Here is a 27,921-nt window from a genome sequence, read left to right on the forward strand (position 1 = left end):
CAACAATAACATCCTTTCTTCCAAAAATGGAACCTTCAGCTGTATAATGAACCAAGAGATAAATGAACCCTTAATGTTGACCTGGTGCAAAGGAAATGAGTTGGATATAGACCTATCAGATAGTACACTGTGTCTAGGCCTAGTTCACAGAACCTAAAACAACTCTTACAAGCATTGATATAATACATTATTTTGATATTTTAGTGATTGCTAAAATGTATGCATTTTTTTCTTCAGAACTGTTGTCAAATTTACTATCAATACAAATGCTTTCTGTATGCATGTATTTTATTTAATAGCATAAAGACTGTAAATGTGGCTTTTAAAGGGGGCAATATGCATTTGCAACTTCCCTTTTTGGACTTTTAAATTCATGATATTGTAGGAAACGGGCAAACGGCAGGGAAGCAAACCCGGGTCACTGGTGTGAAAGGCAAACACCCTGCGCATCGCACGAATAGGGTTACCCCAGTTGTGGGAATTGTATATCGAGCATCGCTACAATATAACCCATAGATTTTTTTTGAAGAATTTAACTTATAAATGCCTCATGAACTGTCGTACCCTATCAGAAACCAACATATTATCTTGTTTTACTCCAATGTTTGCAAACAATGCAATTGTAAACAAACACTGTATAGCCTCAAAACATGGTATGTTGTATATTGTAAGTAAGTCCTTGCATCCATAGCTGTCAATGGATTTGAGTGGTTACTGGTTACATTTCTCTAGAAACATCCCTCAGCTATTTACCTAAACAGCGGCGCGGTGTTGCTTTAAATCGCAGATTGCCGTTTTAAAATTGTTAACACAGACTAACTGTGACCAGAACCACAGAAAGAGAACATAATTTCCCACAATTCAATATAAACGGTACGTCCGGGTGCAACGAACCTGAAGCAAACTCGCGCGACTGACTTCTAGATCACCGGAACAGTAGAACAGCCTTGTGGTAAAAGTACTTCATCCAGTTCATTTGGAATCAAGATCTGGTAAACCTCGAACCACTAGGGTAGACATTTTGCAGGCCTGTATCTACCGCCTTCACACAGCATCCGCGAACACTACACTCGAGCTCATACAGCGAAACATTGCACGTAAGTACTGTAGCTAATGTTGCTATTTAGATTTAATCCCTAGAGCGAACGAACCCCTGTGCAAAGCTATCGTTATATGCAACATTGTAACGTGCTGCAAGGACGCTGCTGTTGCATGCTCGATTGATTTGACCGTGATACATTTTTGCATTTTTGGTTAATTCAGGCCTACCTATCTAGAAAATACGTGTACTATAATAACGCAACGAGCTGTGCAATAATTCGAGCGAAACAGTGCTATATTGCGAATGAAAATAGTGAACAGAGCAGAACAATGACTCATTTGCATATTCGATGATCACGTGGACAACTTTTGGATAAGGTGAAAATAATATTGGCAAATAATATACTGGTTTTTATTGCTTTAAAAACAGTATATTATTTGCCTATATTATTTTCATCTTCTCATAATTCAAACAACCACCACCATTACCAGTAGTTATTTCATACAGGTTCACTTCTTATTTGGGGGACGGTAACTAGGCAAAATATTCTTCGCACCACATGACAATTTGTAGAAATTGCAAGAACGAAGCGATAAACCTGCAATATTCTCCCCACCAACAAGAGGGGTGTGAACAATTTGTGTCATGAACAGTGCTTGTGCGTACGCGCGCTGGAAGGGGGGTCCGAGTGAAAACATTAGGGAACCCCTGATTATTATGGATAAGAGCGAGATTTTTTTATTTGTCAAGCATCGATCATGTCACCAGAATAGGGCACTCGATATTTTTGGAAAAGTAGCGTCAAGATCACCGTGGATTTTCACCAAGTCAAATTCATAATGTATTTAATCTGTAGCCGAATAAACTGAATGGTTTCCCAAGTCGTAGTGGAGGAACACACCATATAAACTCGTGACTCCAAAATTACTTTGATATGATGGTTGTTGTATCAATATTTGCGCATAAAGGCGTTTCCAGCGCCATTTCTGGCATAATTAATTTGACCAGCATTTAAACATCCCACCATTTTGAACCAACAAATGATCCGTCGGCATTTATAAAATAGTGCCGAAACTTCCTGTTTACATGATAGCTGTCGTGATTTATTTTTCTACAGTTGACTTTACTCGCATAAAAACTGTCTGTAAAATGTTTTTATAGTGTAGCTATTTTTCTGGGCTGGAAAATGTTCAGTGGAAATGTTATAGATATCTGCATATTATCAACCCAAGATGTCTACAGTTTGAGGTATCCCAACCGGCCGGTAGGTGGCGTTATTATTCCTTATACGTCGTTTGCCATCTGCTTCCAACTGGAATGTATGCAGCCTGCTATACACTCATGACCCCCAGCGACCGGCTCGTACATTAAACATCCTCCATTCAGACTGCAAGGGCGTCGGTTTCCGCCTTAACTAGCTTTAACAGCGAGCCGCCTGAAAAAACCCGACAAATATGCGTACTGTCTCAATAAAAACAACTTTCCACCATGCTAGTAGAGTGGCTAATGCTACTTCCTGATGCTGCACATAAAGATGAATGAAAACAGAAAGTAGCTTTTTGGTCTTAATTTAAGGTTAGCAATGTGGTTACGGTTAGAATCACATTTTTGTAGAAATATACCTGGTTTATGACTTTTTGGCTGCGGTAACTAGTGACGACCAGACAGACTGCTACAACCTGATTGGCTGAACATCAGGAAGTAGCATTTTTGGTGGGAATTTTTTACCTTTATTTAACTAGGCAAGTCAGTTAAGAACAAATTCTTATTTCCAATGACTGGCTGTTCAGAACGACAGATTTGTACCGTGTCAGCTCGGGGGTTTGAACTTGCAACCTTCCGGTTACTAGTCCAACGCTCTAACCACTAGGCTACCCTGCCGCCCCATGACAGTTGTTGCAGTCCAAACCCTTAAGACACACCCTACCCACTCAGCCCTCAAATTAAGTGGACACTTTAGTTATTAATACTTATTTCCAAGTGAAAAAGGTCTTAGGAACATAACTGTTTTTTAAATTTTTTTAATTCATTTTCATATGCTCTTAAATAGCAGGTACCCTTTTATTTAAATTATTATTTAGAATTTTATTTCTCAGAATAGTTCCTGATTACACTAAAGAGGGTTTTTAGTCTCTCTTACGACAAAGAACCCTTGGTTTGGTCTTGAACATAATATTCTGTTGAGTTTAATTTAAAAAGCCGGATAACATCTAGCTCAGAGTTTATGGAATAAGCTATTTTCACTTTAAGTTGACTTAAATGGTGCAGATCTCCGTTCCTTATCACGTACGTTCACTGCTCCTACGTCTTTGACTCATCCTACTACAGTTTATACTTTTATATAATCTTTGTTGTTTTGTCTTTGTCTATAGTTTCTCTTAATGTTAGTGGGTTACAAAACAATGTGAAGCGCAAGGCCTTATTTTTATTTGCTAAACAATTTCAAACAGATTTCTGCTTTTTTCAAGAGTCTCACTCAATTTCGGCTGATGCCAACTTCTGGAAGTCACAGTAGGGCAACGATATTTGGCTTTCCCATGGATATCCCATGTAATATTCTACACTCGGAATGTGACCCCTTTGGTCACTTTATTGGTCTTGTGATCAGTTACAATGACATTACGCTCATTACTGTAAACTTCTACAGGTACAACACCAAACATTAGAATGATGAGTTGCTTGAATCTATAGAGAAACATATACTTAATTTGTTATCTAAATTTCTGAATTTGTTATTATTGATAGGAGGGGACTTTAACATTACTATAGATAATTAAATTGATAGATGGCCCCCAGGTAGGCCAAGCAATTAGAATTTGGGTTTAATATGGAGAGAGAGGTTTCCGGCCGACAGATCATTCACTTGGAGTAACAAAACAGGTTCCAGACAATCCAGAATAGATGTTTGGCTTATATCCAAATGTATTGATGGTCAGTGTGTTACTACAAATATTTGTACTACTCCCCTCACAGACCACAGGGCCATTTATATTGATATCAGAATATTAACCCCTGATACTAACCTTGGTAGAGCATCATACTGGAAGCTAAATAGCTCGTTATTAAATAATGATATACACTGCTCAAAAAAATCAAGGGAACACTTAAACAACACAATGTAACTCCAAGTCAATCACACTTCTGTGAAATCAAACTGTCCACTTAGGAATCAACACTGATTGACAATACATTTCACATGCTGTTGTGCAAATGGTATAGACAGCAGGTGCTAATTGCCTATAATTTCCAAGACACCCCCAATAAAGGAGTGGTTCTGCAGGTGGGGACCACAGACCACTTCTCAGTTCCTATGCTTCCTGGTTGATGTTTTGGTCACTTTTGAATGCTGGCGGTGCTTTCACTCTAGTGGTAGCATGAGACAGAGTCTACAACCCACACAAGTGGCTCAGGTAGTGCAGCTCATCCAGGATGGCACATCAATGCGAGCTGTGGCAAGAAGGTTTGCTGTGTCAGTCAGCGTAGTGTCCAGAGCATGGAGGCGCTACCAGGAGACAGGCAAGTACATCAGGAGACGTGGAGGAGGCCGTAGGAGGGCAACAACCCAGCAGCAGGACCGTTACCTCCGCCTTTGTGCAAGGAGGAGCACTGCCAGAGCCCTGCAAAAGGACCTCCAGCAGGCCACAAATGTGCATGTGTCTGCTCAAACGGTCAGAAACAAATCAAATCAAATCAAATTTTATTTGTCACATACACATGGTTAGCAGATGTTAGTGCGAGTGTAGCGAAATGCTTGTGCTTCTAGTTCCGACAATGCAGTAATAACAAGTAATCTAACTAACAATTCCAAAACTACTGTCTTGTACACAGTGTAAGGGGATAAAGAATATGTACATAAGGATATATGAATGAGTGATGGTACAGAGCAGCATAGGCAAGATACAGTAGATGGTATCGAGTACAGTATGTACAAATGAGATGAGTATGTAAACAAAGTGGCATAGTATAGTATAAAGTGGCTAGTGATACATGTATTACATAAGGATACCGTCGATGATATAGAGTACAGTATATACGTATGCATATGAGATGAATAATGTAGGGTAAGTAACATTTATATAAGGTAGCATTGTTTAAAGTGGCTAGTGATATATTTACGTCATTTCCCATCAATTCCCATTATTAAAGTGGCTGGAGTTGAGTCAGTGTCAGTGTTAGTGGTGGCTGTTTAACAGTCTGATGGCCTTGAGATAGAAGCTGTTTTTCAGTCTCTCGGTCCCAGCTTTGATGCACCTGTACTGACCTCGCCTTCTGGATGATAGCGGGGTGAACAGGCAGTGGCTCGGGTGGTTGATGTCCTTGATGATCTTTATGGCCTTCCTGTGACATCGGGTGGTGTAGGTGTCCTGGAGGGCAGGTAGTTTGCCCCCGGTGATGCGTTGTGCAGACCTCACTACCCTCTGGAGAGCCTTACGGTTGAGGGCGGTGCAGTTGCCATACCAGGCGGTGATACAGCCCGCCAGGATGCTCTCGATTGTGCATCTGTAGAAGTTTGTGAGTGCTTTTGGTGACAAGCTGAATTTCTTCAGCCTCCTGAGGTTGAAGAGGCGCTGCTGCGCCTTCTTCACGATGCTGTCTGTGTGAGTGGACCAATTCAGTTTGTCTGTGATGTGTATGCCGAGGAACTTAAAACTTGCTACCCTCTCCACTACTGTTCCATCGATGTGGATAGGGGGGTGTTCCCTCTGCTGTTTCCTGAAGTCCACAATCATCTCCTTAGTTTTGTTGACGTTGAGTGTGAGGTTATTTTCCTGACACCACACTCCGAGGGCCCTCACCTCCTCCCTGTAGGCCGTCTCATCGTTGTTGGTAATCAAGCCTACCACTGTTGTGTCGTCCGCAAACTTGATGATTGAGTTGGAGGCGTGCGTGGCCACGCAGTCATGGGTGAACAGGGAGTACAGGAGAGGGCTCAGAACGCACCCTTGTGGGGCCCCAGTGTTGAGGATCAGCGGGGAGGAGATGTTGTTGCCTACCCTCACCACCTGGGGGCGGCCCGTCAGGAAGTCCAGTACCCAGTTGCACAGGGCGGGGTCGAGACCCAGGGTCTCGAGCTTGATGACGAGCTTGGAGGGTACTATGGTGTTGAATGCCGAGCTGTAGTCGATGAACAGCATTCTCACATAGGTATTCCTCTTGTCCAGATGGGTTAGGGCAGTGTGCAGTGTGGTTGAGATTGCATCGTCTGTGGACCTATTTGGGCGGTAAGCAAATTGGAGTGGGTCTAGGGTGTCAGGTAGGGTGGAGGTGATATGGTCCTTGACTAGTCTCTCAAAGCACTTCATGATGACGGATGTGAGTGCTACGGGGCGGTAGTCGTTTAGCTCAGTTACCTTAGCTTTCTTGGGAACAGGAACAATGGTGGCCCTCTTGAAGCATGTGGGAACAGCAGACTGGTATAGGGATTGATTGAATATGTCCGTAAACACACCGGCCAGCTGGTCTGCGCATGCTCTGAGGGCGCGGCTGGGGATGCCGTCTGGGCCTGCAGCCTTGCGAGGGTTAACACGTTTAAATGTCTTACTCACCTCGGCTGCAGTGAAGGAGAGACCGCATGTTTTCGTTGCAGGCCGTGTCAGTGGCACTGTATTGTCCTCAAAGCGGGCAAAAAAGTTATTTAGTCTGCCTGGGAGCAAGACATCCTGGTCCGTGACTGGGCTGGATTTCTTCCTGTAGTCCGTGATTGACTGTAGACCCTGCCACATGCCTCTTGTGTCTGAGCCGTTGAATTGAGATTCTACTTTGTCTCTGTACTGGCGCTTAGCTTGTTTGATAGCCTTGCGGAGGGAATAGCTGCACTGTTTGTATTCGGTCATGTTACCAGACACCTTGCCCTGATTAAAAGCAGTGGTTCGCGCTTTCAGTTTCACACGAATGCTGCCATCAATCCACGGTTTCTGGTTAGGGAATGTTTTAATCGTTGCTATGGGAACGACATCTTCAACGCAAGTTCTAATGAACTCGCACACCGAATCAGCGTATTCGTCAATGTTGTTATCTGACGCAATACGAAACATCTCCCAGTCCACGTGATGGAAGCAGTCTTGGAGTGTGGAGTCAGCTTGGTCGGACCAGCGTTGGACAGACCTCAGCGTGGGAGCCTCTTGTTTTAGTTTCTGTCTGTAGGCAGGGAGGGGATCAACAAAACAGACTCCATGAGGGTGTTATGAGGCCCCGACGTCCACAGGTGGGGGTTGTGCTTACAGCCCAACACCGTGCAGGAGGTTTGGCATTTGCCAGAGAACACCAAGATTGTCAAATTTGCCACTGGCGCCCTGTGCTCTTCACAGATGAAAGCAGGTTCACACTGAGCACATGACAGACGTGACAGAGTCTTGAGATGCCGTGGAGAACGTTCTGCTGCCTGCAACATCCTCCAGCATGACCGGTTTGGCGGTGGGTCAGTCATGGTGTGGGGTGGCATTTCTTTGGGTGGCCGCACAGCCCTCCATGTGCTCGCCAGAGGTAGCCTGACTGCCATTAGGTACCGAGATGAGATCCTCAGACCCCTTGTGAGACCATATGCTGGTGTGGTTGGCCCCTGGGTTCCTCCTAATGCAAGACAATGCTAGACCTCATATGGCTGGAGTGTGACAGCAGTTCCTGCAAGAGGAAGGCATTGATGCTATGGACTGGCCCGCCTGTTCCCCAGACCTGAATCCAATTGAGCACATCTGGGACATCATGTCTCGCTCCATCCACCAACGCCACGTTGCACCACAGACTGTCCAGGAGTTGGCTGGTCCTCATCAAGAGCATGCCCAGAAGTTGTAGGGAGGTCATACAGGCACGTGGAGGCCACACACACTACTGGAGCCTCATTTTGACTTGTTTTAAGGACATTACATCAAAGTTGGATCAGCCTGTAGTGTGGTTTTACACTTTAATTTTGAGTGTGACTCCAAATCCAGACCTCCATGGGTTGATAAATTTGATTTCCATTGATAATTTTTGTGTGGTTTTGTTGTCAGCACATTCAACTATGTAAAGAAAAAACTATTTAATAAGAATATTTCATTAATTCAGATCTAGGATGTGTTATTTTAATGTTCCCTTTATTTTTTTGAGCAGTGTAGTTACGTTTGAGGTTAATGGTCTGCTTTCACACTTTTGGGAAAGGGCTTGTGAAGAAAAATCTTATTGCAAGAACTGGGAGCTCTTTAAATTTGAGGTGTCCAAATACCTTAGAAAATATGGTAGTAATCTTGCTAAGACCAGAAGAGCTGAGAAGGAAAAGGTGATCATTAAGATAACTTCCCTTTCTCAGAGGTCCCCAGCCAGCCTCTCAGGGGAGGAGAAGATGGAACTGATTAAGTTACAAAATAAACTGGCTAATATAAATAGATTAAAAGCAGAAGGGGCCTTTATTAGATCTAGGAAAAATGGATTGAGGAGGGAGAACAGAATTCATCTTGTTGCTTTAGACTTGAGAAATTTCACTCTACAAATAACACTATCCATAACTTAAACATTGATGGTGTTATTACAGATGACCAAAAATTAATCGCTAAATACTGTAGCAGTTTTTACAGAAAATTGTATAGCTCTACGTACTGTCAGGAATCCACAGATATGTTTTTTAACTCACTGAATAATGTTCACTCTGTCAGTGACATAGGATCTAAACAGTGTGATGAACCCATCAAAGTTGAAGAGATTATGGACTCTATCAAACCTTTAAAATACAATAAATCACCAGGTGTTGATGGAATTACATCAGAATTTTACTAATTATTTTCTGAACAAGTAGCTCCCTTCCTATTTGAAGTCTTTTTTAGAGAGTATTAAAAACAATGTTCTCCCTCCTACAATGAGTCAGGGGTTAATAACACTGATACCTAAGCCTAAAAAATAAGTGCTGCTCATCGATAACTGGTGTCCAATTTGTCTTCATAATAATGACTATAAGATATTAGCCTTACTACTTTCAAAAATAATTAAAGAAGTCCTGGATGCAATCATTGATAAAGCACAGTCTGGCTTCATGAGGAACAGACATTTCTAACGATGTCAGACTAGTATTAGACACACTTGACTACTCAGACCTAATAACTGAGGATAGCTTCATATTATTTTTTGATTTTTATAAAGCATTTGACACAGTAGAGCATCAGTTTCTCTTCCACTCCCTTGAGAGACTTGGCTTTGGGTATTTTTTTTCTGTAAGTCTATTAAGACTCTCTATACAAATGGTAACAGCTCTATCAAATTGAAATATGGCACCTCACCTAGATTTGAGTTAAAGAGAGGAATTAGGCAAAGTTGTCCTATCTCTCCGTACCTGTTTTTATTAATCACCCAACTTCTTACAAATTCTTTAAATAATAGTCCTGTACACGGTATTTCCATAGCTGGTAAATAAATTATTATAAGCCAGCTGGCGATACTACACTTTTGCTGAAAGACCCTAACCAAATTCCCATATCGATCAATGTGATACAATCCTTTTCCAAAGCGTCTGGTCTATATCTTAACATTAATAAATGTGAACCCATGGCTGTCAAAGACTGTGACAGAGAAGAACTGACATATTTAGGTATAACCATTACAAATGTCTGGAGGCTTACTACATTTTAACCCTATTATTAAAAAAAACAAAAAACAGAAGAAGCTAAATCAATGGCTACAGAGGGACTGATCTTTAAAAGGAAGAGACCTTCAGCCTTAGTTATTGGGAATCTCTAGACCAACATATGACACTCTATCTTTTTATCTTGAAGGTTAAATAACCAAGGAGAGAGACCAGATGCTTTTCAACTTTCTGTGGAGAAACCATACCCATTACATCAGGAAAACTGTTGTAATGAACACTTATAAAAATTTCTGGACTTTAATACCTTAAATAATACTTTTAAGATCAATTGGATAAAACAATTCCTAAGAAGACCCATTTCTATGTGGAATTTTATTCCTCATTGTGTCTTCTCTACTTTTGGTGGCCTCATCTTCATGTTGGTTTGCAATTATAATATTGACAAAGTTCCAGTGAAACGTTCTGCTTTTCATCGGCAGGGTGTCTTGTCATGGTCCTTAATTTCTAAGCATAATTTTTCTCCACACAGATATTATATATGGAATAGTCGGGATATATTGTATAAAAATACTTCTTTGTTTTTAGAATATTGGTTCTGAAATAATATCCTATTGGTGAGCCAACTGGTAAATGCAGAGGGTCTTTTACTCAGTTATAAAGAATTCTTATCACTTTACAAGGTCCCTGTAACACCTAAAGATGTGCAATTGTTTTAGATGCCATTCCCTCAGGTGTTGCTTTATTATTCAGGAATGTGTCAAGACCTGGCCCTCAGAGCCTACCTTCTATTGACCCTGTTGACTCATCAGTAGGAAAGATTTTGTTTCTCTATTGGTCCATTCAACAACAGAGCGATACAAACCTTGTTTCAGCAGGATGTTGTATCTTGTACCTTGTACCTTATGTCATGCCTTATTGGAATGGATTTATTGATAATGTCTTTTGGAAAAAAGTTTGGACGTTGCCACACACACCTACTTGTTAACAAAATTAAGGAAGTTTCCTTTTAAATTATTCATAAATATTATCCTGCCAACCACTATATGAAGAAGTTTAAGAAAAACATCAACTCAAATTGCTCCTTTTGTAATGACCACCCAGAAGCAGTTTTGCATCTTTTTTGCCATTGTATTCATGTAAGAAAACTATGGCAAGACATCAGTAGATTTATAATTGAACACATTTTTTTATGGAGATCCTGCACTATTGTGGAGAGATGTACTGCTTAGATTCTTTATCTACGATAGAAATAAGCTGAAACATTTTTGTGTAATTAGTTTAATTATACTTTTGGCCAAATTTCATATTCACAAATGTAAATTTACAAACAAAACACCACATTTTCTTACCTTACAAAAATAAATTGAACTGTATAATAAGACAATTAAATACTCTACTAACAAAAAAGCTGTTTGAATAATAAGTATGTATGTCCCTTAAGGTCCTTGTGTAATATGATATTGTACCCCCTAGCCCAATTGTCCTTTTGTATATTATTTATATAGACTTATAGAATTATAGAAATTTGGCCAAAAAATAAATATAATAATAATAAATATATATATATATATATATTTTATTTTATTAACAAAAATCAATATATAAAGCACATGAGGGAACACAAGCATACATAGATTACAAACAATAGACAATCGAGCTAGGGGGTACAATATCACATTACAATTACACAAGGACCTTAAGGGACATGCATATACTTACAATTTTAACAGCTTTTTTGTTAGTAGAGCATTTAACTGTCTTAAAATACAGTTCAATTTCTTTTTGTAGGGTAGGAAAATGTGGTTTTCTGTTTGTAAATTTACATTTGTCAATATGAAATTTGGCCAAAAGAATAATGAAATTAATTACGTAAAAATGTTTCCGCTTATTTCTATTGTATGTAAAGAATCCAAACAGTACATCTCTCCACAATAGTGTAAAATCTTCATAAATGTGTTCAATTATAAACCTACTGATGTCTTGCCACAGTTTTCTTAGATGCATACAATGCCTAAAACAGATGCAAAACTGTTTCTGGGTGGTCATTATAAAAGGAGCAATTTGAGTTGATGTTTTTCTTAAACTTCTTCATATAGTGGTTGGCAGGATGATATTTATGAATAATTTTAAAGGAAACTTCCTTAATTTTGTTAACAAGTAGGTGTGTGTTCCCACATGTACTTCCTGTTTTGATTTGTTGTTAATAAAAAATAAATAAAAGGAAGGAATGATTTTTAAATGGACTTGGCTGGAAATTCATCGCTCGTTCATCCCGCGATGATTTTGTTTTAATTTGTGGGTGCTTTATATGCGCTACAATCAATTGAGTGACTGTCTACTTATATTAAATATAATTATTAATATACGCCTACTATATAATAGCTCACAAACTAATTATTTAGTGAACTAACGTTAGCCTGCTTAGCTGGAACTTCTGAAGAATGAAAATGTTTTATTTCTACAATTTCCAAAAAATAACCAAACAAAAATATATTTACTCTTTACGTAGTAACGTTAGCAAAATTTCAAACTTTTTTCCATTCGTTTTTACTTACACTTGCATGTTGACATCTCCATTGACGTTAAGTTTTCTCAGACTTCTTAGTGGATGTATAGTCGTCGCGAATTGAACATGATTATATACTCGCAAAGCCGACTAAAAACAAGGGCTGAGGGGCTTACGTATCCAAGCAAGGGAAGTTTGCAAATCATTTCCCCAAAGTGCATAAGGCAAGGGTGTGTCTTTTTAAGTGTTTTGGACCGTAGTCCTCAACTTAAGTATATTTTCCCAGGTTTTTTTTTCTCCTGGGCGGCTCGCCGTTAAAGCTAGTTAAGAAGGAAACCGACGCACCTTGCAACATGAATGGAGGATGTTTTTTGTACGAGCCGGTCGCCAGGGAACACGAGTGTATAGCTGGCTGCATACTTTCCAGTTGGACACAGATGACATAAAATGAATAATAGCGCCAGCTGCTGGCCAATGTCAGAAGTTTAAAGTTTTATTTCGTAGCTTTGTTTATTTAGGCACGTCAGTTAAGAACAAATTCTTATTTACAATGACGGCCTACCCAGCCAAACCCTCCCCTTACCTGGACGACTCTGGGCCAATTGTGCACTGCCCTATGGGACTCCCAATCACGGCTGGTTGTGATACAGCCTGGAATCGAACCAGGGTCTGTAGTGACGCCTCTAGCACTGAGATGCAGTGCCTTAGACTCCTGAGCCACTCGGGAGACAAAACACTATGATTGAACAAAATCATGCAGATTGTAATGTAGATTTATTTGATAACATTGTATGAAGTTCTATGGAATGATTGTATTTATTCAGCTATTGCATCCCTCCTTTTCCAGGATGCCCAAGTCAAAGGAAGTTCTGTCCTCAAGCTCTGGCAGTGGCAGTGGCAGTGACTCCAACAGTGAAGCTGAGACCAAGGTAAATGTGACTCTTTTTTTAAATTTAGTATTTATGGTGCTGATGTCCATATTGTTATCAGAAGGTTAATTTTGCACTTTCAAAACAAATGTTTATACATATTTATGTGACCTATTGAAATGAACCCCTGTTGTAGTCCAAGAAGAGAAAGCAGGCAGCACCAGAGAAACCAGCAGCTAAGAAACCGAAAGGGGGAGAGAGTTCCAAGCCGGGTGGAACCTCCAAGGGAAGTCGCAACCAGGACAAGGATGACAACAAGTTCCAGGTAAGCAGTGAAGAACAGTGTTAGTCCATCCCCAGTACAAAAGATGCAACATTACCTGCATGTCGAAATGTTTTTGTCTCTACGTTACTTTTTTATTTTAGATTGGGAAGATGCGGTATGTGAGCGTTCGTGAATTCAAAGGAAAATGTCTGATCGACATCCGTGAGTACTGGATGGATCAGGAGGGGGAGATGAAGCCTGGCAGGAAAGGTAAGAAACCTGTCATTGGGGTGTGAAACCTACTACAGGGCCCCTGGGGCCTCATTTATAACTGTTGCGTAAATTGAACACCAAATATCTGCGCCATGTCTGAAAAGACTGCGCACGCTCAAAAATATTGAGATTTATTAACTTGGATCACACCATACATGCATGTTTCCTGTTATAATTCAGACTTGTCATAAAACTACGTGCGTGAATGAGAATTCTAACTGAAAAACACCCATCATTCATCTTTAATTGTGACAATAACACCCTTATTTGCTGTGTACTTTGGAAGTATTGGAATCAGGCCAAGAGAGCATCTAAAGAAAATAGCAACGGCGAACATAATCAAATGTCTTTGGAGGTGTTGGCCATTTTCTTTTTCTTGCGAAAAATGTGTGGACCTGTAAACAGGTTTGAATTCAATGTTTTGCAATAACTATTCCCCCCAAAAAAGATTTTCTGCACTGCCTGCAAATTCTTGTCTACTCTGGAAAAGAAGGAAAACTACAGTGTAGGCCTGCTGATAAAGGTCAACAAGAAGTTTCAGTAAATAAATTATTTTTGATTCGATATCATGACTATGTAAACAAGGGACTGCTCATTTTGCTGGTTATTTTGGTAGCCTACACTTCAATATAAAAAATCAACTGTCTGTTCACACGTTGAATTCTATTGTATGTTATAAACTGCACCACCATGCAGATCCATAGAGCATAAACTTGAAATTATAATCGCCTATCTAATAGGGCCAATTAAATGAGGGGTGCATGGTAATTTGGTGTATGGCTACTTTGGGAATGTTAACTTATCATGTCCAGAAAATGTGAGGAATGTATTCTGCAATGGTTATGATATACAGTATTATGTTTATAAATTAAATATAGTTTATTTGAGAAATTTGACGTTACAGTATTCAGATGTAGCCTGCAAATAATCAATGGAAAAATGAACCATCTGTTCTAGCGTTAAACTGCTCTTCGGATCAGATCTCATAGAGCAAAATACTTGAAATAGCATATCTATTTACTACTGTGAAGTACAGTGCCTTGCGAAGGTATTCGCCCCCCTTGAACTTTGCGACCTTTTGCCACATTTCAGGCTTCAAACATAAAGATATAAAGCTGTATTTTTTTGTGAAGAATCAACAACAAGTGGGACACAATCATGAAGTGGAACGACATTTATTGGGTATTTCAAACTTTTTTAACAAATCAAAAACTGAAAAATTGGGCGTGCAAAATTATTCAGCCCCCTTAAGTTAATACTTTGTAGCGCCACCTTTTGCTGCGATTACAGCTGTAAGTCGCTTGGGGTATGTCTCAGTTTTGCACATCGAGAGACTGAATTTTTTTCCCATTCCTCCTTGCAAAACAGCTTGAGCTCAGTGAGGTTGGATGGAGAGCATTTGTGAACAGCAGTTTTCAGTTCTTTCCACAGATTCTCGATTGGATTCAGGTCTGGACTTTGACTTGGCCATTCTAACACCTGGATATGTTTATTTTTGAACCATTCCATTGTAGATTTTGCTTTATGTTTTGGATCATTGTCTTGTTGGAAGACAAATCTCCGTCCCAGTCTCGGGTCTTTTGCAGACTCCATCAGGTTTTCTTCCAGAATGGTCCTGTATTTGGCTCCATCTTCCCATCAATTTTAACCATCTTCCCTGTCCCTGCTGAAGAAAAGCAGGCCCAAACCATGATGCTGCCACCACCATGTTTGACAGTGGGGATGGTGTGTTCAGCTTTGTTGCTTTTACGCCAAACATAACGTTTTGCATTGTTGCCAAAAAGTTCAATTTTGGTTTCATCTGACCAGAGCACCTTCTTCCACATGTTTGGTGTGTCTCCAGGTGGCTTGTGGCAAACTTTAACCAACACTTTTTATGGATATCTTTAAGAAATGGCTTTCTTCTTGCCACTCTTCCATAAAGGCCAGATTTGTGCAATATATGACTGATTGTTGTCCTATGGACAGAGTCTCCCACCTCAGCTGTAGATCTCTGCAGTTCATCCAGAGTGATCATGGGCCTCTTGGCTGCATCTCTGATCAGTCTTCTCCTTGTATGAGCTGAAAGTTTAGAGGGACAGCCAGGTCTTGGTAGATTTGCAGTGGTCTGATACTCCTTCCATTTCAATATTATCGCTTGCACAGTGCTCCTTGGGATGTTTAAAGCTTGGGAAATCTTTTTGTATCCAAATCCGGCTTTAAACTTCTTCACAACAGTATCTCGGACCTGCCTGGTGTGTTCCTTGTTCTTCATGATGCTCTCTGCGCTTTTAACGGAGCTCTGAGCCTATCACAGTGCAGGTGCATTTATACGGAGACTTGATTACACACAGGTGGATTGTATTTATCATCATTAGTCATTTAGGTCAACATTGGATCATTCAGAGATCCTCACTGAACTTCTGGAGAGAGTTTGCTGCACTGAAAGTAAAGGGGCTGAATAATTTTGCACGCCCAATTTTTCATTTTTTGATTTGTTAAAAAAGTTTGAAATATCCAATAAATGTCGTTCCACTTCATGATTGTGTCCCACTTGTTGTTGATTCTTCACAAAAAAATACAGTTTTATATCTTTATGTTTGATGCCTGAAATGTGGCAAAAGGTCGCAAAGTTCAAGGGGGCCGAATACTTTCGCAAGGCACTGTAGGTCCAATTAAATGAGAGATGGGATGAATTCTAGCCTGTCCTAACTTGTTGTAGGCCTATAGGCTATTTTGCAAGTATGAAAAGTTGAGGAATTTATAATTCAACGATTGTGGAAATGTAAATATATAATAGGAAGTAGATGCCTATTTCTAATTATTTTAGAAGGCAAAGATTAAATACATTGATTTTTGTTCTTCTCAAAAATGGCAACTTATTTCATCTTGTTATTATATTTAGCTAGCTGTTGTTATGAGTCAGTGTCATCATATATTCCCCAAAGCTACTAGGCTACTTTTGCCTTCGTGCAATGAAATACTTAAACCGCTAGAAACTATCCGTACGCATGTTCTGAAGTTTACGGGAGGATAAGCACATTCTCACGTCAAGTTCAGTTTTTAGAAATGCCAACTTTTGCATGAACTGGTGCGCACATGTTTTGAGGCACATTTTGTGTTTACATAGTGTTTTATAAATGAGTCACCTGGCCCCTGAACCAACAGACATGCTGTTGCTATACAAACATATGGATTGATGAATCATTGGTTAAAATTGTTTTATCGTCATTTTGGTGCTTCAACCAACAAGGATTTATGTTTGTTTATTCATGATTTGTAAACTGCTAGGTATGAACTAATTGACTGTCTATTATAAACTCATTAAGTGAAGTTACATTTCAATATGGGTATTTTATACTTTCATTTCTAAAGGGGCAATCAGCAGTTGAAACAATAACAAAGGCACCCCGACCCTGTTTTGGTAAAAAGCTTAGTGATGGGGCTGGAGAAATGTAACAGCTCTCAAATTCATAGACTGAGCTGTACAGTCGTGGCCAAAAGTATGATGGCAATTTGCATATACTCCAGAATGATATGAAGAGTGATCAGATGAATTCCAATTAATTGCAAAGTCCCTATTTGCCATGCAAATGTACTGAATCCCCCCCAAAACATTTCCACTGCATTTCAGCCCTGCCACAGAAGGACCAGCTGACATCATGTCAGTGATTCTCTCGTTAACACGGGTGTGAGTGTTGACGAGGACAAGGCTGGAGATCACATTCATTCACACCTGCCTGCTGCCATTCCTGAGCAAGTTCTGTACTGGTGGTGCCCCGATCCCACGGCTGAATCAACTTTAGGAGACGGTCCTGGCACTTGCTGGACTTTCTTGGGCGCCCTGAAGCCTTCTTCACAACAATTGAACCGCTCTCCTTGAAGTTCTTGATGATCCGATAAATGGTTGATTTAGGTGCAATCTTACTGGCAGCAATATCCTTGCCTGTGAAGCCCTTTTTGTGCAAAGCAATGATGACGGCACGTGTTTCCTTGCAGGTAACCATGATTGACAGAGGAAGAACAATGAAACAAGAAACAATTCCAAGCACCACCCTCCTTTTGAAGCTTCCAGTCTGTTATTTGAACTCAATCGGCATGACCAAGTGATCTCCAGCCTTGTCCTCCTCAACACTCACACCTGTGTTAACGAGAGAATCACTGACATGATGTCAGCTGGTCCTTCTGTGGCAAAGCTGAAATGCAGTGGAAATGTTTTTTGGGGGATTCGGTTCATTTGCATTGCAAAGAGGGACTTTGCAATTCATCTGATCACTCTTCATTACATTCTGGAGTATATGCAAATTGCCATAATACAAACTGAGGCAGCAGACTTTGTGAAAATTAACATTTGTGTCATTCTCAAAACTTTTGGCCACGACTGTACAGTGCTTACCCGGATTTCATGTTCGACATCAAGCCCAGTGATGCTACTCTCCGGATTCTATAACTGAACCTAGATCAGTGGACCTGCCTCTGTCTAACTTGTCTCTGGTATGGCCCAAGGTATTTCACTGATACTAGATCAGTTTACTAACCACTCTGACTGGTCTCTGCTCTGTCCCCAGGTATCTCACTGAACCCAGAACAGTGGAACCAGCTAAAAGATCAGATCTCTGAGATAGACGACGCTGTGAAGGCTATATAGAAGGGAGGCCTCTGGCTGCCTGGGATTTACAATCCACCACCTTACATTCTGTTTTTGTTCTTATCTTTACATTTTTTTTATATATAATCTTAGTGAAACGTTTTTAAAGGAAGAGACCAACATTTTTAAAGTAATTACCAAGACAACATTGTGTATATTTTAAGCTAAGTTTCTGTTGACTTGTGCTGTGTTTTGAAAAACCCAACATATGTTATGTTTGAGTGATTCTGATGTAGTGAAAGGTGTGTGTGTGTGTGTGAGAGAGATTGGGTTTGCTCTAATAAGTCATTAATAAAAGCCATTTAAAGGGACAAAACATATTGTATGCTTATTTTTGTATTCGTAGTATCACTAACCACTAATAACCTATGAACCTGAGTTACATTACTAGCACTGAGGTGGTTTGCCCTAGTCGGAAGCCCACTGTGTGCAGTTCACCCTACACTATCGACTCAAACATAAATATCACTGTCCTATCTACCTCTGATAAGCATTCCAGTAAAGCAATAAAAATAGCCAACATTAACATACGTAGCCCAAGGAACAAGGTTAAGGCAATTGATAATTGCTAGTAACAACATTGATGTGTGTAAAATGCTTAATGTATGTGACATTAATCAAGCTGTCCACTCAAAAGGAAGCTTCAAGCTGCAACATGGTTCAGGTTATCAGTCAACCTACCAGGGTATTTAGACCGGCATAGGAATGAAATCAAAGATCACATCTTTACTAATGCTGCAGAAATCTGTTCTAAAGCAGTATCCCAATCCATTAGATGTAGAAATCATAATATAGTAGCCGTGTCTAGGAAAACCAAAGGCTGGGCCTAATATAGTGTATAAGAGGTCATACAATAAGTTTTGTAGTGATTTCTATGTTTTAAAGAATATTTTCTGGTCTACGGTGTGTAATGAGGAGCAACCAGGGGCTACACTTGATACATTTATGAAGTTGAAGTCAAACCGCCACCCAATCAGCCTGCTACCAACTCTTAGTACACTTTTGGAAAAAAATGTGTTTGACCAGATACAATGCTATTTCACAGTAAATCAATTCAGCATGATTATAGGGAGTGGCACACATGTTCAGCACTTACACAAATTACTGATGATTGGGTGAAATAAATTGATAATAAGAAGCTTGTGAGAGCTGTTTTGTTAGACCAGTGCAGCTTTTGACATTATCGATAATAATCTGCTGCTGGAAATACGTATGTATTATGGCTTTACATCCCCTGCCATATTGTGGATCGAGTTACCTGTCTAACAGAACACAGAAGGTGTTCTTTAATGGAAGCTTCTCCAACATAATCCAGGTAGTGTCGGGAATTCCTCAGGGCAGTTGTCTAGGCCCCTTACTTTTTTCAATCTTTACAAATGACCTGCCTCTGGCACTGAGTAAACCCTGTGTATATGTATGCTGATAACTCACCATTATACACGTCAGCTAACATAGCAAGTGAAATCACTGCAACATTTAACAAAGAGCTGCAGTCAGTTTTAGAATGGGTGGCAAGTAATAAGATAGTACTAAATATTTCAAAAACTGAAGCATTGTATTTGGGACAAACCATTCACTGAACCATAAACCTCAACCAAATCTTGTAATCAATAAGGTGGAAATTGGATTGTAAACTGTCATGGTCAAAACACATTGATGCAATGGTAGCTAAGTTGGGGAGAGGTCTGTCCGTAATAAAGTGTTACTCTGCTTTCTGGACATTGCTATCAACAAAACAAGTCCTACAGGCCCTAGTTTTGTCGCACCTGGACCACTAATTAGTCATATGATCAAGTGCCACAAAGAGAGACATAGAAAAATTACAGTTGGCCCAGAACAGAGCAGCACAGCTTGTCCCTTAAATGTACACAGCACTAGAGGTTGGTGGCACCTTAAGTGGGGAGGACATGTTCCTGGTAATGGCTGAAGCAGAATTAGTGGAATGGTATCAAATACATCAAACACATGACTTAAGTGGGGAGGACAGGTTCCTGGTAATGGCTGAAGCAGAATTAGTGGAATGGTATCAAATACATCAAACACATGATTTCCATGTGTTTGATGCCATTCCATTAACTCCGTTCCAGCCATTATTATGATCCATCCTCCCCTCAGCAGCCTCCTTTGGTACATCAGTAACATGCATGCCAATCTCTCCTGGTTTAAAGTAAAGGTGAGATTGACTGAATGTTATTTTTGATTTAATTTTTAACTTTAGTTTATGTAGTAAATATTTTCTTAACTCTATTTATTGAACTGCATTGCTGGCTAAGGGCTTGTAAGTAAGTATTCGGCTCATGTGACAAATAACATTTGATTTGATTAGAAAGTACCGAGCTGTCTGTTCAAAGGACTTGCACACAGCTCAGACTCCCATGCATACGCCCACAAGACATGACACCAAGGGGCTCTACATGCGGCAGGGTAGCCTAGTGGTTAGAGCATTGGACTAGTAACCGGAAGGTTGCAAGTTCAAACCCCCGAGCTGACAAGGTACAAATCTGTCGTTCTGTCCCTGAACGGGCAGTTAACCCACTAGTTCCGTTCCTAGGCCGTCATTGAAAATAGGAATTTGTTCTTCTGACTTGCCTAGTTAAATAAAGGTAAAAAAAATTTAATAAATGGTTCCGAAGTCCAGAACAGACTCCGAGAAACACATAGTACTACACAGAGCCATGACTACATGGAACTATATTTCACATCAAGTAACTCATGCAAACACACGTACTCACTCACATGCTAGCACACGCAGTTAGCATGCTAGCGCACTATGTTCTAACATCTAGTGGAAAGCATTCCCAGAAGAGTGGAGGCTGTTATAGCAGCAAAGGGGGACCAACTCCATACAAACGCCCATGATTTTGGAATGAGATGTTCTTTTGTTTATTGTTGTGTACATTTTGTGTTGTATGCAGAGGTGTAATGATGTTACATGATGTACTGTTTTATTTTAAAAAATAAAACAAAATTGTGTGATATGACGTAGCCCTTTCCTGCAGCCAAATCTTATTCATATTTTTCATAATTTCAAAAATGTCAAAATATATATTTTTTTAAATGCAGAAAATCTGGTGTTTCTATGACAAACGGTTATGTTATATGTCAGTCTTCTGTGATGTATATGAAGTGTAATATAGGGATGCAATCTCAAAATTGAATACATTTATACTCTATATCTGACATGGTAAAGGTGTCTTCTTTTATTAAGCCCATAACCATGTGTGTGAGGTGTATACTTTTGTTTCATAGTTAATTTGTTTAAGACTACCAAGAAACACCCTGTGTGATCCTGATTTAGCCTACTGCAGTAAAAGTAATGCTTTTGGACCCTAAAAAAAGAACAAGGCTACCTAAATTCCATCAACATATTGATTGTAGCACTCGCGCTGGCAAAACACTGGATCACTGTTACTCTAACTTCCGCAATGCATACCAGGACCTCCCCCGCCCATCCTTCAGCAAATCTAACCACGACTCCATTTTGCTCCACCCTTCCTATAGGCAGAAACTCAAACAGGATGTACCCGTGATGAGGACTATTCAATGCTGGTCTGACCAATCAGAATCCACGCTTCAAGATTGTTTTATCCCATCTGGACAAGAGGAGTACCTATGTAAGAATGCTGTTCATTGACTACAGCTCAGCATTCAACACCATAGTACCCTCCAAGCTCATTATTAAGCTTGAAGCCCTGTGTCTCAACCCCGTCCTGTGCTATTGGGTCCTGGACTTCCTGACGGGCCGCCCCCATGGGGTGAAGGTAGGAAGCAACATCTGCACTTCGCTGATCCTCAACACTGGGGTGCGTGTTCAGCCCCCTCCTATACTCCCTGTTCACCCATGAGTGCGTGGCCATGCACACCTCCTACTCAGTCATCAAGTTTGCAGACGACACAACAGTAGTAGGCTTGATTACCAACAACGATGAGACGGCCTACAGAGAGGAGGTGAGGGCACCCGGAGTGTGGTATCAAGAAAACAACCTCTTACTCAACATCAACAAAACAAAGGAGATGATCGTGGACTTCAGGAAACAGCAGAGGGAGCACCACCTATCCACATCGACGGAACAGCAGTGGAGAAGGTGAATAGTTTTAAGTTCCTCGGCGTACACATCACGGACAAACTGAAATGGTCCGCACACATAGAAGAAGGCGCAACAGCGGCTGAAGAAATGTGGCTTGTCAACTAAAACCCTCACAAACTTTTACAGATGCACAATTGAGAGCATCTTGTCGGGCTGCATCACCACCTGGTACGACAACTGCACCTCCCATAACCGCAGGGCTCTCCAGAGGGTGGTGCGATCTGCACAACGCATCATTGGGGGCAAATTACCTTCCCTTCAGGACACCTATAGCACCCGAAGGCCAAAAAGATCATCAAGGGCAACAATCCCCTGAGCCACTGCCTGTTCACCCCGCTACCACCCAGAAGGCGAGGTCAGTACAGGTGCATCAAAGTTGGGGCCAAGAGACTGAAAAATAGCTTCTATCTCAAGGCCATCAGGCTGTTAAACAGCCATCAATAACACAGAGGCTGCTGCCTACATACAGACTTGAAATCATTGGCCACTTTAACAAATGATCACTAGTCACTTTAATAATGGCACTTTAATAATGTTTACATATCTTGCATTACTCATCCCATATGTACAGTGCCTTGCGAAAGTATTCGGCCCCCTTGAACTTTGCGACCTTTTGCCACATTTCAGGCTTCAAACATGAAGATATAAAACTGTATTTTTTTGTGAAGAATCAACAACAAGTGGGACACAATCATGAAGTGAAACGACATTTATTGGATATTTCAAACTTTTTTAACAAATAAAAAACTGAAAAATTGGGCGTGCAAAATGATTCAGCCCCCTTAAGTTAATACTTTGTAGCGTCACCTTTTGCTGCGATTACAGCTGTAAGTCGCTTGGGGTATGTCTCTATCAGTTTTGCACATCGAGAGACTGACATTTTTTCCCATTACTCCTTGCAAAACAGCTCGAGCTCAGTGAGATTGGATGGAGAGCATTTGTGAACAGCAGTATTCAGTTCTTTCCACAGATTCTCAATTGGATTCAGGTCTGGACTTTGACTTGGCCATTCTAACACCTGGATATGTTTATTTTTGAACCATTCCATTGTAGATTTTGCTTTATGTTTTGGATCATTGTCTTGTTGGAAGACAAATCTCAGTCCCAATCTCAAGTCTTTTGCAGACTCCATCAGGTTTTCTTCCAGAATGGTCCTGTATTTGGCTTCATCCATCTTCCCATCAATTTTAACCTTCTTCCCTGTCCCTGCTGAAGAAAAGCAGGCCCAAACCATGATGCTGCCACCACCATGTTTGACAGTGGGGATGGTGTGTTCAGCTGTGTTGCTTTTACGCCATACATAACGCTTTGCATTGTTGCCAAAAAGTTCAATTTTGGTTTCATCTGACCAGAGCACCTTCTTCCACATGTTTGGTGTGTCTCCCAGGTGGCTTGTGGCAAACTGTAAACAACACTTTTTATGGATATCTTTAAGAAATGGCTTTCTTGCCACTCTTCCATAAAGGCCAGATTTGTGCAATACAGTGCCTTGCGAAAGTATTCGGCCCCCTTGAACTTTGCGACCTTTTGCCACATTTCAGGCTTCAAACATAAAGATATAAAACTGTATTTTTTTTGTGAAGAATCAACAACAAGTGGGACACAATCATGAAGTGGAACGACATTTATTGGATATTTCAAACTTTTTTAACAAATCAAAAACTGAAAAATTGGGCGTGCAAAATTATTCAGCCCCTTTACTTTCAGTGCAGCAAACTCTCTCCAGAAGTTCAGTGAGGATCTCTGAATGATCCAATGTTGACCTAAATGACTAATTATGATAAATACAATCCACCTGTGTGTAATCAAGTCTCCGTATAAATGCACCTGCACTGTGATAGTCTCAGAGGTCCGTTAAAAGCGCAGAGAGCATCATGAAGAACAAGGAACACACCAGGCAGGTCTGAGATACTTTTGTGAAGAAGTTTAAAGCCGGATTTGGATACAAAAAGATTTCCCAAGCTTTATACATCCCAAGGAGCACTGTGCAAGCGATAATATTGAAATGGAAGGAGTATCAGACCACTGCAAATCTACCAAGACCTGGCCGTCCCTCTAAACTTTCAGCTCATACAAGGAGAAGACTGATCAGAGATGCAGCCAAGAGGCCCATGATCACTCTGGATGAACTGCAGAGATCTACAGCTGAGGTGGGAGACTCTGTCCATAGGACAACAATCAGTCGTATATTGCACAAATCTGGCCTTTATGGAAGAGTGGCAAGAAAAAAGACATTTCTTAAAGATATCCATAAAAAGTGTCGTTTAAAGTTTGCCACAAGCCACCTGGGAGACACACCAAACATGTGGAAGAAGGTGCTCTGGTCAGATGAAACCAAAATTGAACTTTTTGGCAACAATGCGAAACGTTATGTTTGGCGTAAAAGCAACACAGCCCATCACCCTGAACACACCATCCCCACTGTCAAACATGGTGGTGGCAGCATCATGGTTTGGGCCTGCTTTTCTTCAGCAGAGACAGGGAAGATGGTTAAAATTGATGGGAAGATGGATGGAGCCAAATACAGGACCATTCTGGAAAAAAACCTGATGGAGTCTGCAAAAGACCCGAGACTGGGACGGAGATTTGTCTTCCAACAAGACAATGATCCAAAACATAAAGCAAAATCTACAATGGAATGGTTCAAAAATAAACATATCCAGATGTTAGAATGGCCAAGTCAAAGTCCAGACCTGAATCAAATCGAGAATCTGTGGAAAGAACTGAAAACTGCTGTTCACAAATGCTCTCCATCCAACCTCACTGAGCTCGAGCTGTTTTGCAAGGAGGAATGGGAAAAAAATTCAGTCTCTCGATGTGCAAAATTGATAGAGACATACCCCAAGCGACTTACAGCTGTAATCACAGCAAAAGGTGGCGCTACAAAGTATTAACTTAAGGGGGCTGAATAATTTTGCACGCCCAATTTTTCAGTTTTTGATTTGTTAAAAAAGTTTGAAATATCTAATAAATGTCGTTCCACTTCATGATTGTGTCCCACTTGTTGTTGATTCTTCACAAAAAAATACAGTTTTGTATCTTTATGTTTGAAGCCTGAAATGTGGCAAAAGGTCGCAAAGTTCAAGGGGGCCGAATACTTTCGCAAGGCACTGTATATATATAAATATAGGAAAAAACACACATCACGACAAGAGAGGCAACACAACATTACATGAAGAGAGACCTAAGACAACAACATAGCAAGGCAGCAACACATTACAACACAGCATGGTAGCAATACAACATGGTAGGAGCACTAAACATGGTACAAACATTATTGGGCACAGACAACAGCACAAAGGGAAAGAAGGTAGAGACAACAATATGTCATGTAAAGTAGCCACAACTGTCAGTAAGAGTGTCCATGTCTTGGAATTAAGAGATTGAGATAAAACTGTCCAGTTTGTTTGTTTGTTGCAGCTCGTTCCAGTCGCTAGCTGCAGCGAACTGAAAAGAGGAGCGAGCCAGGGATGTGTATGCTTTGGGGGCCTTTAACAGCATGTGACTGGCAGAACGGTTGTTGTATGTGGAGGATGAGGGCTGCAGTAGATATCTCAGATAGGGGGGAGTGAGGCCTAAGAGTGTTTTATAAATAAGTATCAACTAGTGGGTATTGCGACAGGTATACAGATGACTTGTTAGTTATTGCTGCACAATCGGAACTAGTAGCACAAGCATTTCGCTACACTTGGAATAACATCTGCTAACCATGTACAGTGGGGCAAAAAAAGTATTTAGTCAGCTACCAATTGTGCAAGTTCTCCCACTTAAAAAGATGAGAGAGGCCTGTAATTTTCATTATAGGTACATTTCAACTATGATAGACAAAATGAGAAAAATTATTTTCCAGAAAATCACATTGTAGGATTTTTAATGAATTTGTTTGCAAATTATGGTGGAAAATAAGTATTTGGTCAATAACAAAAGTTTATCTCAGTACTTTGTTATATACCCTATGTTGGCAATGACAGAGGTCAAACGTTTTCTGTAAGTCTTCACAAGGTTTTCACACACTGTTGCTGGTATTTTGGCCCATTCCTCCATGCAGATCTCCTCTAGAGCAGTGATGTTTTGGGGCTGTTGCTGGGCAACACAGACTTTCAACTCCCTCCAAAGATTTTCTATGGGGTTGAGATCTGGAGAGAGGCTAGGCCACTCCAGGACCTTGAAATGCTTCTTACGAAGCCACTCCTTCGTTGCCCGGGCGGTGTGTTTGGGATCATTGTCATGCTGAAAGACCCAGCCACGTTTCATCTTCAATGCCCTTGCTGATGGAAGGAGGTTTTCACTCAAAATCTCACGATACATGGCCCCATTCATTCTTTCCTTTACACGGATCAGTCGTCCTGGTCCCTTTGCAGAAAAACAGCCCCAAAGCATGATGTTTCCACCCCCATGCTTCACAGTAGGTATGGTGTTCTTTGGATGCAACTCAGCATTCTTTGTCCTCCAAACACGACGAGTTGAGTTTTTACCAAAAAGTTATATTTTGGTTTCATCTGACCATATGACATTCTCCCGATCTTCTTCTGGATCTGCAGGATTTGAGTCCCTGGCGGCGTAGTGTGTTACTGATGGTAGGCTTTGTTACTTTGGTCCCAGCTCTCTGCAGGTCATTCACTAGGTCCCCCCTGGTGGTTCTGGGACTTTTGCTCACCATTCATGTGATCATGTTGACCCCACGGGGTGAGATCTTGCGTGGAGCCCAGGATCGAGGGAGATTATCAGTGGTCTTGTATGTCTTCCATTTCCTAATAATTGCTCCCACAGTTGATTTCTTCAAACCAAGCTGCTTACCTATTGCAGATTCAGTCTTCCCAGCCTGGTGCAGGTCTACAATTTTGTTTCTGGTGTCCTTTGACAGCTCTTTGGTCTTGGCCATAGTGGAGTTTGGAGTGTGACTGTTTGAGGTTGTGGACAGGTGTCTTTTATACTGATAACAAGTTCAAACAGGTGCCATTAATATAGGTAACGAGTGGAGGACAGAGGAGCCTCTTAAAGAAGAAGTTACAGGTCTGTGAGAGCCAGAAATCTTGCTTGTTTGTAGGTGACCAAATACTTATTTTCCACCATAATTTGCAAATACATTCATTTAAAATCCTACAATGTGATTTTCTGGATTTTTTTTCCTAATTTTGTCTGTCATAGTTGAAGTGTACCTATGATGAAAATTACAGGCCTCTCTCGTATTTTTAAGTGGGAGAACTTGCACAATTGGTGGCTGACTAAATACTTTCTTGCCCCACTGTATATGTGACCAATACAATTTGATTTGATTTGAGGAAGAGAAGCTGTTGCCTTGGCAGCAGCTAATGGGGATCCATAATATATTCAAAAACTTCACTTCTGTATGTCATATCAAATCAAATTTTATTCGTCACATACACATGGTTAGCAGATGTTAATGTGAGTGTAGTGAAATGCTTGTGCTTCTAGGTCCGACAATAACCAACGAGTAATCTAACCTAACAATTCCACAACTACAAGTGTAAAGGGATAAAGGATATATGTACATAAAGATATATGAATGAGTGATTGTACAGAACGGCAAGATGCAGTAGATGGTATCAAGATGCAGTAGATGACATAGAGTACAGTATATACATATGCATATGAGATGAGTAATGTAGGGTAAGTGGCATTGTTTAAAGTGGCTAGTCATACATTTGTTTTACATCAATTTCCATCAATTCCCATTAT

The 27,921-nt window shown here is 40.5% G+C and overlaps 1 protein-coding gene across 1 annotated transcript; it reads left to right on the forward strand.

The window, feature by feature from the left end:
* The first annotated feature begins 681 nt into the window (after positions 1–681).
* On the forward strand, positions 682–18,449 carry LOC110537007 (activated RNA polymerase II transcriptional coactivator p15). The gene is made up of 5 exons (XM_021622705.3): positions 682–1,097; positions 12,947–13,028; positions 13,165–13,293; positions 13,395–13,503; positions 18,054–18,449. Exons 2-5 carry the CDS (start codon positions 12,948–12,950, stop codon positions 18,131–18,133), a joined length of 399 nt encoding a protein of 132 aa, XP_021478380.1. The 5' UTR covers positions 682–1,097; position 12,947; the 3' UTR covers positions 18,134–18,449.
* Positions 18,450–27,921: the final 9,472 nt, after the last annotated feature.

Source organism: Oncorhynchus mykiss, chromosome 12 (assembly GCF_057628025.1).
Source record: "Oncorhynchus mykiss isolate SJ-2025 chromosome 12, ASM5762802v1, whole genome shotgun sequence".
Classification (NCBI taxonomy): domain Eukaryota; kingdom Metazoa; phylum Chordata; class Actinopteri; order Salmoniformes; family Salmonidae; genus Oncorhynchus; species Oncorhynchus mykiss.

Coding starts and splice junctions, on each gene's coding strand:
- LOC110537007 (XM_021622705.3), top strand. CDS start 12,948: ATGCCCAAGTCAAAGGAAGTTCTGTCCTCAAGCTCTGGCAGTGGCAGT. Junction 13,029..13,164: donor ACAGTGAAGCTGAGACCAAG/GTAAATGTGACT, acceptor CCCCTGTTGTAG/TCCAAGAAGAGAAAGCAGGC. Junction 13,294..13,394: donor AGGATGACAACAAGTTCCAG/GTAAGCAGTGAA, acceptor TTTTTATTTTAG/ATTGGGAAGATGCGGTATGT.